The 14,060-nt window shown below is 37.8% G+C and overlaps 1 protein-coding gene across 1 annotated transcript in view; it reads right to left on the reverse strand.

Moving 5' to 3' along the window:
* Positions 1-14,060, reverse strand: part of rgs3a (regulator of G protein signaling 3a) — a 140,193-nt gene that overhangs the window by 104,353 nt on the left and 21,780 nt on the right. The window contains exons 7-8 of the mRNA XM_037692167.1: positions 12,879-12,966; positions 51-118 (exon numbers count right to left, since the gene is read on the reverse strand). Coding sequence (XP_037548095.1) covers positions 51-118; positions 12,879-12,966 — 156 coding nt within the window. The remainder of the gene's footprint in view (positions 1-50; positions 119-12,878; positions 12,967-14,060) is intronic.

Consider the following 14,060-nt stretch of genomic DNA (forward strand, 5'->3'; position numbering starts at 1 on the left):
AGCTTGACATACAAACAAGGACAAGTGGTAAAAAAAAATATTTTACTTACAGTTAAGCACTGCATATTCTCAGGGTGATTGGTTTCGGGGGCAGCACCATGGTTTGACAGCACAGCCTCTGAAATGTAGACAAAGGAATCACGAGCTGAGACAGTGCCTTTGGAGCACATTTTTCTCAGCATTAATGCAAAACAGCTTTCTGGTTGCATAAAAATAAACTCTTCAAACAGTTCAGAGAGTCCATAAAAGTGACTCAAGATGGGTAACAACAGGCAGTTGTGGCAACAGTTGTTTGGAGCAACATGACGTTCACATTTCAGAGCATACATATAACGTAAAAAAGAAAATTTAAAGAACATCCAGGCCAGATGCATCAAAGTAAAATCCTTTAAGGTGTGAGAAGCCAGCAACTTGCAAAAGAGAGAAATGAAAGTGAGAACAAGTGAGAGGGAGGGAAGATGGGAGGGAGGGGTAGGAAAGAGAAAAGGAACTCCTCTTTCACTCTATTATCCGTCCATCACAGGGCTCCGGGGGAGTTACTATGGTTACAGAGACTCATGCCTTGGTGTCCTTTTAACTATCGCTCATAAAGGCAGCATTCAGCATTGGATTACAATGCAAATCTCCCTGTTTTTCCTTCTGTTTCTTTATTCCAATTTTCTGTTTCCATCTCTGTGTTTATTTGTAGCTTTTCTTCTACGTGTGCCCCGTTTCTCTGGATCACAAACTTTCAGAAAACCCTCCAACAATAACTGTCCTTTTAAAATAACCATTTTGTCCTTTCTCTTATCCCTCTGTCTTCTCTTCTGTCACACTCGTATCTCCATCACCACAGGAGAGAGATAATCCTCAGACTGTGAAATATTTTAAACTATGTTTGACCACTCCAAACAGCCCCAACATGAGTCAAAGACAATTAGGAACAAATGATGAACAATAACTCAATACATTTGTTTTAAGAAAGGCACTATTTTAGAGAGAAACATGCATAAGTGATATATTTATTAAACTCTTCCTATATTAAAGAGTCTTTAGTGGAGTTTTTTTTTTTTACTTTATTAAAACCTTACCTGAAAAAGGCGTTAAAAGCATGGATTTAAAATAAACTGTCCTATAACAATTTATAAAAGAGAAAGTTTTAAACCTTAAGGCTCCTGTTTGTTTTGGAGAAAATTACAATGAAACACGGGACAATGCAATCCTTCATGTTTTATGAGATAATACAAAATAAATGTATATATTTTATCTTTTCAAGGATATAAGTGGTCACACTTATAACTTGTTCCATTTACCAGTACTTACTGGATACTTGTTGGTATCTAGTTGTGGCCTCTCAAAATGATATGTGTCTTCATGCAGCCTCCTTTGTATATTTCTGAATTAATCAGTTTGACTTAAAAATCCAAGTAGCAAACATACAAATAATCATCATCATCATTTTTCCTCTGGAGATTAAAATATTCCATCTGTTTACTAGAACCCACATCTGGGACTGGACTTGTTCCTTTATAAACCAATTTTTAAACTTAAATATTTGTAGCTGCTGTATCGACAACATCAAAATGTGGGTGGGAGAGGTGAAGCAGCTTCCTCCACCCTCATTTGCCCCACTCTGGGCCCTTGAGCAAGGCCCTTAACCCCCACCATCTGCTCCCTCGGGCACCCTAGACAGCAGCTCTCTCCTCCACACAGAGGGCTGTGGTAGCTCGGTGGTCTGTGGTTGTGTCAGGAAGGGCATCCGGTGTAAAAATAATTGCCAAGTCTTTGTGCGAGTTAGTTCACTGTGGTGACCCCTGAAGAAGGGAGCAGCCCAAAAAAAAAAAAAACAGCAAACCAACATTAAGTACCAGAGGCAACAACAGTCCTTCTTGTACTGAATGGAGCAGTAGTTCAATGAGGGAAAAAACAAGAAAAACTAATATTTGTGAAAAAACATGTAATTTAAAAAGATCTCTCTTTTTCTTGTTGTTGCTGTAGCTAAGTTAGACATGTTCAACCTGATTTCTACTATAAGTAAAACAGCATTTCATTTTACCAGAATTGTTTTGTTCCGACGTTTCAATGACTAAGCCTCCTCCATCAAAAATAACCATTATTGCCACATTATTATAATAATAAAATAACAAATTCCCAGATTCAGTGTTTTCATTAGATTGATATTGTCAATAAAACAGGTAGGGCTGGAAAAAGATGAAAAAACAAGAAATGCAGTCACTGACCACTCCCTACTTTCCAGACAGCCGACTGTCTTTTCTGTGTATTACATCCATGAAAAAGAGATTCAGTTTCTTTTTAATCTCAAGCCTCCTGGGGATGCAACAAAAGAGAATGGCTAACCTGGTTGGCATCAAGCCCGGATGAGAAGTCTTTTGTCTGAGAAAGACACAAACAGTCGGGTAAAAGATGTGGAGCAGCTTGCAATGAGAAACATCAAGCATGACTGACATTAGAAAAGGGATGAAAGGAGGAACAGTAACAGTAGGACAGTGATAACGTATAAAACAGTAGAAGGGAGTAAAGTGTATTAAAGAAAGAAAAGGAATTACAAAAAAGACAAAAGCAAACAGAAAAAAAACTCATATAAAAAGAATTAAAGAATGTCCATGGCTTTTGATGTTAAATCAGACACCAACAGGTTTGACAAAACATTTAAAAAGTTCTTGACTTTAGTCAAAATCCCTGCTGATCATTTATTCAGTAATGTAAGTCCCTGGTTACATCTGCTGTTATCAACAAATAAACACTGGATGAAGACCAGTGGAAACGCCAGGAGGAAGGAGATGAATTTAATTTAACTTCAGAGATAAACTGCAAAATTTACAAAACCTTTAAATTAAAATGAAAAGTAAAATAAACCCCATAGTTAAATCAGTAGTTGAAAGTTAATTACAGTAGTCCCTTGCTACTTTGCAGTTCGACTTTCGCGGACTCGTTCTTTCACAGTTTTTCCAAATAAGATTGGACATGACACACAACTGGCTGATTGATGGATGAGCCGCACGAGCGACATGGATTATTTATTTAAAATCAATTATTTTAAATGATTAAGCACCTGCTAAATCATTAGGTGCAGGGAGAAGATCACTCCTGCAGCGTGTCATGATCTCTGCTCTCTGCCACTACTCTCTTCATGAAGAGAGCGCTGGCTTGTGTTGCTTCATGAAGGGTTAACCCTTAGCTGTCCAGATGCACCGATCGAATTTTGTATGCGAACTTAAAACTCAAAGTAAGTCACATTGTAAAAATTGTTATAATTACACAATAAAAAACTGTTAAAAGTTATTTAAAAATTATTTTAGAACTTCTATGTTCAGTTGTTACAGTGTAATTGATCAAGAAGTACATTTCAGCTCCATGCTGTAGAGCTGCGTGAAGGGTTAACATTTTGCTGTCCTGTAGCACTTCTCTACAATTAAATTTAAATACTGTAATATTGTAAAATATTACAGTATTTAAATTTAAATTGTTTATTTACACAGAAGAAGGGAGAATGGGAGGCGATGAGATTGATTGCAGCAGAGAAGTATATACATACTTATGTATATATATATATATATATGTATATACAGTATATACATATATATATGTATATATATACACATATATACATATATATATACATATACATACACATACATATATACATATATACACACATACATATATACATACATACACACATACATATATACATACATACACACATACATATATACATGCATACACACATACATATATACATACATACATATATACATATATACATACATACATATATACATATATACATACATACATATATATATATATCTATACATACATATATATATATATATGTATTTATTTATACACATACAATAATTTATTGAAAGTTGTTTATTTCTAACTGCAAATTCCCATGTAGTCAGCTTAAACACTGCTTCAAAAAATCTTTGGTTTAAAACTAAATACCTAGGGAAGTACTGCCATTGTCAGTGCTGTAGTACACCTATCCAAACCTTTCTTGTTGTAGTAATCCGTTTTCCAAGTGAACCAGTAAATCTTGTTTTGTGCAACTTGCATTTGATTTACTAGACTAAAACACAACCCAGATACGAACACAAGTGCACGCAAACAGCAGTCTTAATAATGCAGCATGACTGATGCGCGGTGCAGGAGGAAACAAAATGATGAGAGGACACCAAGTTTGATGTATTAAATATAAAAGAGGCTTTCAATGTCTGAGTTAAACTGCTTAGGGTTATTAGTTTTGAGGGTTTATTTTTTTAACATGCATGTTTTTGGACAGTGGGAGGAAACTGTAGTACCTGGAGAAAACCCACACAAACACAAGAATCCTGCAGGAAATTGCTGAAGACTACAATGTGATTTTATTTTGTTGGGTTTTTTTAATAGTCCAGATCTGGCAACTTAGTACTGTCTCCTTAAGTAAATTAATTCTAGTTTTCTTTGTGTGTCCATGACAGCTCAGCTATTGAAGTCCATTGCCTAAGAGACTGACACGTATTAGTGTCCAGCAACGTTAAATTAAAGGTTATGCTTTGTGGAGGTTTTCTGTTCACAGAGAATCAGTGTGTAAAGTCAACTGAACTGAGCTGAGTTAACATCTGTCTGACACACTTACCAGCTCCTTTAACCTCAGAGGCCTTCTGGTCAGTTTTCTAAAACTCATTAGTTTGGTGTTATCGCACCACAAGAAGGGAATATGCATTTTAAGGCTTGGTTTATTCAAATGTAATTATATTTAATGAACCAAAAGGTGACTGAGTTGTCTTTACTGACAGGCTATCATTAAGACAAGTGTGGTTGTGGGAAGCAGATGTGTTACAACTGAATGCTTACATGTGGAGAAGCTAAAATAACACTTGTAAAGTGTTATTTGTTTTTTGGGGTTTTTTTTTGAAAGCTGGGGCTTTAAATATGGAGCAACAATTTAATAATGGGTGTTTTGTATCTGCTGTTTCAGAGAAGGAGAATCTGTTACAAAGGAGAACGAAGGGCACCAGCGGGTCAAATGCTTCGCTTCGCATCAAGTGGATGTGAGCCTGGAGTCAGCGTTACCCTTCAGAGCAAGAATCAGATGCACGGCATGTCAGACCTCAATAAACTCACCAACACGTTATCTTACATGATCACATCCTCCCACAACTTCATCGCAGCTGAGGTTAACAAACACAAAGTGAGAAAAAAGATGTCTGACCCTCCCCCCATGTCGATGTAAAACCCCTCCAATTCTAGTTAATCACAGTGTTCAATCTAATCTGCTGATTTAAAGGCCCAGCTTGCCATCTGGAAAAGCTTGGCAGTGTTTATGTACGGTTGTCCAGTGCCACTGGGTCGGCTGTTTAAAAATGTAAAACAAATGTGTTTATGATGCAGATGACACACTTTGAACAGCACAGCCCCAGCGGGTGTTCTATGGTTTTAGCTTTTACACGTTTATACACTCGCATTATGAGCTTGTTGAAGACCATTACTCATGGTGAAACACACACACACACACACACACGTCACTCCACTGACACAATGAATGCAAGCTTAAAATAAAAGCAGAGCTACATCTATTAAACTGTCTAAGCAGTGGTTTTAAACTTGAGCTTTTCAACGAGAAAATGTAAATAACAGAAGCACATTGATGGTGTTTTGTTTGTACTAATTTATAACTTTTAAATTTCCGTCTAAACGTTCAGAATCGTGCCTGAGCACACTTCAAAAAGATTTCCTATAAAATAACGTCATCACATGCAGAGCAGCATTTTATGAGCTATGGCCGATAAATTAGGGAAGGATAAAAGAAGCTCCAACTACTGCCTCAGAAATGTCCCTTGAAAATCACTACTAATTGCACTGTCCCGCTTATCTCACACAATTTTTTTTTAGCTGCCATTCGTGCACAGCCTTTCTAGCTCAGTCACTCAACTTGTGTTTAGCAAAGTTTACATGGCAGCCATTTTATTCCAGCTCTACAGTGTAATTAGCTGTCGGCACTCGGCAGATAGGTTTTGTTGTCGCTGCAGAAAGCCTGAACCATGCAAGAAGACATGATGTTTAAGTCACAATACTGAGCAGTATGACAATTGACAATTAGATTATCAGAAAATGTACCTCTTCTCTGTTCAGTGGGCATAGTTTCCATCAAGTGTCACAAAGTATGTGTACTTTTAAAAGAACCTGTCAGGTGACGTGTCAAAACTCAGCAACATAAACAAAATGTACTCAAAGCCAGTGACATCGTTGGTTGTGTTACAAGCATGAGCGTCTTGGGAAAACCTGCGTCTTGGTGCTCACAGGGATGTTACTTTGACAACAAAGCATTTTTGCACACTAATACTTTTCACATGGTAACAGCCGGACAGCAGCAAGTCTCAAAAAAAGTGCTCATAAAGGAGCTCAAGGAACACAAAGAGTCTGAAGTGTTCATGCAGCTTCAGAACTTCCAGTATACCAATTTAATGGGATTTGATGTGGAAAATAAACGCCTTCCCACCCAGAAGCCCATGGGAATCTACTGCAAATGTCCCAACATCAGACATGACACAGCCCTCCACAGATGATTGCTTTTTGTCCATGCTCATGTGCGCAGTGGCGTTTGGCAACAGAAAAGTTAAACTACTTCGTACTGAGCAGGTCATAATAATGTCACGACTGATCAGTGCATAGTGCATGGCTCAAACCAACAATATTTTTCTTCTCACTTTGTCAGATTAGTCCCACATCATGTGTAGGATGAGCTGCCAGCTTTGTAGTCAAACAAGATTCTGCTTCCAGAGATTTGACCTGGCGCTGACAAGGCTGCAACCTGGCACACATCTCTGAGAGAGAGATTAACCAGTCGCACTGTAACAAACTGTGTTTCTCTGGTGAACACATTAATATGAATCAACATCCAGGCTTGTAAATGACAGTATCTGATGACCTTCACTCATCTTTTTTTTTTTTTGCACTTGCTCTCGTGCAAGGCGGCTGCCTTTTCTCTCCCTCTCCTATTCTCCTGCTTTTTTTTTTTTTTTTGCTCTCTGTCTGTGTATCAGAGCTCCTATTACACATCTTCTGAAATGAAAACTACTGTCATGGATCTGATTAGCTGGACTTTCAACGCAATCGATAAAATCCTTTCAACAAAGTGACAGGGTCCTGAGAGCCCTCATGCCCCACTGAGATTCACGCGGCAGGATACGTCATGGATCCGTGGGGAGTTTGGGAGCTGATGAGTCTTTCCGTTTTGTCTCAGAAGGATGCCAAAGTTGTTTATATAATTAGATTCATGACAGCAGGGTTTCTGCTTTTTGGCATCAGCAAATTCCTATGTTATGGGCTATTAAGGAAGACAGCGGACGCAGTTTCGGCAATGGCAAATCTGCCGAGTCTGTGTGAAGGTTTGGTTTGTTCTTTGAGTACTCAAAATCAGCTGATTTACGAGCTAAAACGTAAGATGGAAGCGGTTTGTGAGAATCGCAGACCACCTGCGGCTTCTGGGACTCGCCAGCATATTGGAGACAACCTTGGAGGAGGCTCATATCATGGACCAGTGGAATTCCCACAAATCTCACCATTTTGGATCTTGAAAGTACCAGCAGGACTCAAAGCTGACAAGAAAAAAACAGTCAGCCTGAAAAGATAAACAATTATGGCTTATCTGAATCCGACTCCCCCGGTTGGCCTCGAAAGCAGGCCAGCTTATAAAATTTCTCCTGGGATATGTAAACTAAGAAAAAGCATCATCTATCACACCCCCCGAGAACTTCTGTGGAGGCTTATCAGAACTGTGCCAGCTGACCAACATCTTATCAGGACTGTGGTCTTTCTGGAAGTGCTTCATGGACAAATCTCACCATCTTGCTGTCAAATGCATATGTAAAGTGTTTATAAATGTACTTGCTGGCAGAGTTTTTTATGTCTTAAATTGTGTCCTAATAGGACAATGTGTGAAGAAATGTTTTTTTTGTAATGCCACTATCATATCCTCGTGGCTTTTTCCCCTTTTCTATCTAAAAATGTATTCCGAAAAAGGATAAATGGCCGTGCTCCAGTAGCAGCAGCAACGTGCACTCTGCCCATCTTTCGGATGACTACAAACATAATTTCACTGTATTTTGTCACATGATAAAGCTTATTCTGATTCTATTCTGACGCACTTAAAATAGTGTTAATATTTTTTTTATAATGTATACCTAATTGGTATACAAAACAATGCAGAGTAGCCTTAAAATCAATGGCTTGGTAAAATGGACGCACAAATTGGTGATTTTTATATTGTATAAAGTTAATTTTGAATAAAAGGCAGTTTCTACTTTATCCAAAGAGCCGCTGGATTTCCCGTAATATTGCTGTGGAACCGTGCCTTTAGGTTCAACTGCAGGTCAAAGCTTTTAAACTGAACATTAAGTGCTCATTTTAATTAGTCATACTGTAAACTTAAGAATATTCTTGATTTTGTTTGGTACAGAAATGCAAAACTGCAGGCAATAAAATGGACTTGCATTGTAGGGAAGTGTGTTCTGGATGTGACACTCATTTTTGTGTTTGTTTTGAATGTGTTTATAATCAAATTATTTTGTAGAGTGGTGACTTCTGTCTTCATTACTAGAATTATGCAGAAGGTAAAATATGGATTTTAATGCAAATATAAAACTACAGTATGAAGATGTAAACAGATCTTTCCAACAAAACCAATTAATGCAAATGATTGTGTGAAACAAGCAATTAAACTATGTGAAACTGCAATGTCATATTGTACAGTAAAAAACATAAATATCAGATGCTGCTAAGTTAAAAAAAAAATAATAAATCCACAAGAAATTATCTTTTTTTTTTTTTAACTAAGTCGAAAAAACTTAAAGGCTTGACTTTTTTTTCACCGTTGTATTGTTTTCTAATCATCCTGAAACCCAGATTAGATCCTAATCGTGTATTTGCTTAAACCTAACACAAAGGAGTGTAATGAAATAAATAACTGTTGTTCTTCTTTTGGGAAATTAAAGTATGCAACTGGCATCATGTTCATCCTGACTCAACAAACTATTTTCAAACCAGTGGCTTAAATTATTGCCTATAAAAAGTTCTTGGCAAAAAAACAGATTTTTAATAAACTAATAAACAAAGAGACACTTAAATTCAACGACTTTACTGCTCATACTCTGCAGCACTGCCTGAGCACCTAAACAAATATTACCAGGAGTATTATATCACAATAAGATAGTTGATAGTTTTACAAGTTTGCTTTTTCACTCAACTTTCTTTGCAGAAGGAACATTTTTCAAAATTAACTGATCACCACTGAATAAACATTAATTTAACCTAAACACGCATGAACCATGGGTTTGCCCATAAAAACAGTTCAGAATTATGCATCTAAGTTGTTGGGTCCAGGGTCAAAGTATCTTTATTTTAAATGACAGCTGATGCTATCACAACTGTTTAGTATCATATAGAGAAATTTTAGTAATTTAGCAGAATAATAAATTTGTCTTAAGTCTGAAAAAGTAGGAGGCATACATTGAGCGTGATTAAAGACTTACTACGTCCAGATATTTCAGGATTTCTACTGTGAAAGAGTGCTTACCACTTAAATATAATTTTAAGTACTGTATTTTTCGGACTATAAGGCGCATTAAGCGAGACTAAAACATTGTAATAGATTTTTGTTGTAATAGATTCTACATAAAATCGGTTTGAGGTCAGTAAGCACAACCAGAATTAATACATAAGGCGCACCGGATAATAAGGCTCACTGTTGATTTTTGAGAAAGTTAAAGGATTTTAAGTGCACCTTATAGTCCGAAAAATAAGGTTATATAGAAAGCAATATAATTTTTTCTTTAAATTTACCGGCCAGTTGTAAGTAAACTGAGGTAAACTAAGAAAATGTACCTATAGAATTACATTATGTAATTAACTCTTATAGGAAGACAAATACAATTTTGCACTAATTTATGAAGATAAATGTGTATTGATACCTTCAGATGTACATCTGTAACACTTTAATGTTTGAATTTGTTTCATAATTAGTGAATTGTACGACAGCAATTTTCCTCACTTATCCTTAAACATAAAAGCTAACAAATACTAGTAGACAGTCACATCAGTTGCAGTTACTTTGCAGAAAAATAAGTGCCAAAGAAGAGAAATAAGTGAATCTAACAAATATGTCACTGTGAATAAAAAACAGTGATATTGAAGAGAGAGCATAAGAGCTAAGTGAATTAAAAATACAAACAAAAAGGAAGTGTGAAATGAACACGACAGAGAAAATACTCTGAACTTTTTAAAAGCAAAACATATCACTCTTCAATCACTGTGAACAAACAAAATAGAAATGGACTGAAACCAAAAGAAGTCAGTGAGTCAGTGTGCAAATTGAGTGCCCCTGTAATAACTGTTTGAGTCATTTCTATGTCAGTGCATGTCATGCTGCAGCAGCGCCTCCATGGCCTATATTCTGCCAGCTGGCAACGCACATGTGCATGCATGAGTATGCATCCTCCACTGACACGCTTACATCTATGCACACAGACCAGATGAGACAGTAGTGGACCAGTATTGTCATGGGGAAAGATGAAAACATTATGCATTTATTAATGCAATAAGGCATGCCATTTTTGCAGTAAAGTTGTTAATATTGAAATTTCCTGCAATGATCTCTCTCAAGAATAACAGGTATAAATTCTGACATGAACACGTTTTACGTGTCAGATCTAAATGTAAAAATGATCATTTGCCCATGTAACCCTAAAGTAAAAGTCAGTGTACCCATTTGTTTCCTGCTCGCTGAGTCTTGTCCAGCTCCATCTAGAAGCATTAAACTAATTTTAAAGTTGCATGAGGAGCCTCGTTCAGCCAAGCGGCATAACTAAATTGGGATGGGTTAGTTAACATCTTATAACATTCCCAACCATTCTCATAAAAACAAAAATGTTATGTAAACAGGGACAGAGAAGTCACTTAGCAAGAAGAGGCCTAGGGCTGTGGAGAGTTAAAGAAAGAGCGTGTGGAGTATTTCTATGTCAAAGGGTCAAACTGATGCTCAGGAATCAATAATCCACTCAGTGGGTAAGATAAGCACCTTCAGGGGTCTATCACTGAAAATAATTGTGTCCAATTTAGCCAAGGAGGAGAGAAGTGGATAAGAACTGAGATGTCTTGTGCTTACAGCATTACAACAACTACAGTAATGGAATACCAGCAAGAATAAAAGTGCATAAGAAAAATGGAATGAGACATAAGAGAAGAAACAAAGCAAAACAAAAAGCAGGGGATGAATGCTGGAGAAGAAGTCAAATGAGGATGCATGTTTAGAGCATCTCTGTATCCAACCACTACTGTCCACGTTGTAGATTTACTGCTTTGCAATTCCGCGTGCAACTTCTAAAACAAATCCATGTGAGGTGAGAAAAGTGAAGAAGATTGACACAAGCATGGTACTCACCTAGTCTAGGCTGCCCTTATGGCTGACAGAGAAGCATAACTCCATCACTCACATCAGTACCACCATCAACTACAACTGAAGACAGCCATCAGTAGGAAAAGAAGAAGCCACCAGAGATAATGACAAGAAATAAAAGAGTCCAATCAGATGTCTGTGTATGGTGTGTGTGTGTGTGTGCGTGGATGTGTGTGTGTGTGGGAGATGTGTCTGTGTGTAAGGGGAGATCCACTCCAGCCAGCAGTGAATGGTCGAGGAGAGCTCCGTCTCATTCTCTCTTTCTGGCAACTGTGACGCGTCAGGGTTACATCCAGACCCCTCCCTCCATGCCGCTCTCTCAGTTTTTCCTCTCATTCGCTCGCCTAATCCTTTTCTCTTTCCCTCTCTTAATCCCTCGCTTGCCCAGTCAGGCCCGCCTCCTAGTCTGAAGACTGATAAAGAAAATCATCCAGCAGGGAGCCGAGCGCACACAAACATGTGGTAATAGTATGTATTTAACATATATGAGCTGTTTTACCTGAGATATGTTTATTCCTTTTTAAATTCCACTACTTTACATACATGTTATAACTTTATGATCATTTTGTTTTCCCAGTTTAAGATCAAATGTTAATTAGGATGGAAAAAAGTCACAGTCAGAGTCTTAACAATCCAAAATTATCCTCCCGACTGAAAAACAAAGTAGCCAATTTAAGCTACTTTAAAGTGCTTCTAAATGCAATAAAGACAAAATAATCGAAGGAAACTGTTGAAAATGTGAAATAACAGAACTATACATTACTGAATAAGAGAGTTAAACTGGTTTTCTTAAGTTGTTTTGTGCAGTAATTTTTGGCAGGGAGCAATAATGATTTGTATCCCTACTTACTTTGACCTCAACCTTACAAACAATTGTTGCAACTTCTCCATCAAACATCTACTTTGCTAACCCTGCTTCCTTTGTTCTTAAAATATTCTTCCCTGCAGGTCAGATTATGCTGGTCTCTTTATTCTGTTTCTTTGATTGTTCAGATAAAGAGGATTGGGAGCACAGCTAATGTAGACATAGTTATTTAAATTACACCAAGTGATTTTGTGAGGAACAAGATATTGTTGGGCTAAAAACCACCATTTCCACCACCACTCCAGTGACTTGTTTTCACCCAGTGGTTATAGAAACATCAGAGGAAACCAAACATTAATTCACTAGTGATCAGCACTTAAACAAGTTTGCTCTTCGTCCACCCAACAAATGATTCAACAAAGCAACGAGTGTTTCCCTGTGTGCTCATTTCATATCAGTGTGTTGAACTTAGACTACAAAAGTACTGATATCTAGAGGGTGCTTCTTTTAATTTTTAACCAAAAAACAAGCTCAGGGTCATTCAGAACACACTTTTCTCATTGCTGCTTCACAAAACATTGATTCTGAGCTTCAGTGATCATTGTTTTCTGATTTATGATAAAGTTAACCTACCAGTGTTGTGATTGTGCCGTGCGGGAATTTGTAGATGCTTCTTTTTCCCCAGCTCCTCCCCAAGTAGGTAGAACCATCCTTGGACCTCCTAAAGGACAAATGCACACAAAAACACGCACGTGTGTGACTGTGTATTATGATCATATGCACAAAAATAATCACCGTGAGCTAAAATATTTAATGTACTGAGGACTAAATGTGAAATGAATCATTCAGGTGACTGTACAGATATGTGGGACAGACAAAAACTCACTAACACGCAGAAATTGAGTTTGTTTGAACTTTCAGGGCTGGAAATATATACTTGTTTAAAGCGGATGATCCGTTCCCTGAAGCCCCGCGACAAGTGAAAAACCGCGAAGTAGGAAATAGTAGTACAAGTAGTAAGTAGTAGTTTATTTTAGTGTATATATATATATATATATATATATATATATATATACACTGTGTGTGTACACACCCTTCCCACACTCTTGCAATATTCTAAACAATGTTTCTAAACTCTAAACGCTCTAAAAGCATACAGAATTAGTACCGTCATTTCTAACCTGAACCCAGAGCCCAGAGCACAGCCCCGCCTGACTCACATTCGGACCGGGTCAGGCCGTCATTAATAATGTGCGGGCCAGGTCAGTGTCGGGCTTTTTATTGTGTCTGGAACGCGCAAGGCTGACGAGCCAATTATATTCCAAAATGGCTTGCCATACTTTCACCAGCCACATGCGGCCATTTGACCGCGCGCTGACCTGCTGGTTGAAAGAGGTAAAAAGTTCAGTTAAGCTTCAGATGGACTGCTGCCAGCAATCCATTAGCCCAAATGGACGTTCATACAGAATGTCATAATTTCAGCTCTCTGCCACAGCTGCACTCTTCCACCTGCCAGCGCTCTTGGCCACGCCCACTTCTCCAGTGCAGAGCGGAAGATGTGCTGCATGAAGATGCTTCTCCTGCATCGCAGCTTGGGCTGCACACTGGTGCAAAAGGAAGCTTTTACTGCAGCTGTGGGCTGCACACAGGTGCTAAATAATTTAAAATAATTTATTTTAAATAAAAATTCCATGCCGATCGTGCGGCTCATCCATCAATCAGCCAGTTGTGTGTCATGTCCAATCTTATTTTGAAAAACCGTGATAGAGCGAGTCCGTGAAAAATGAACCGCGAAGTAGCGCGAGACTACTGTAC

The sequence above is a fragment of the Nematolebias whitei genome, chromosome 18 (genome assembly GCF_014905685.2).
Source record: "Nematolebias whitei isolate Nwh7 chromosome 18, NemWhi1, whole genome shotgun sequence".
NCBI classification, from domain to species: domain Eukaryota; kingdom Metazoa; phylum Chordata; class Actinopteri; order Cyprinodontiformes; family Rivulidae; genus Nematolebias; species Nematolebias whitei.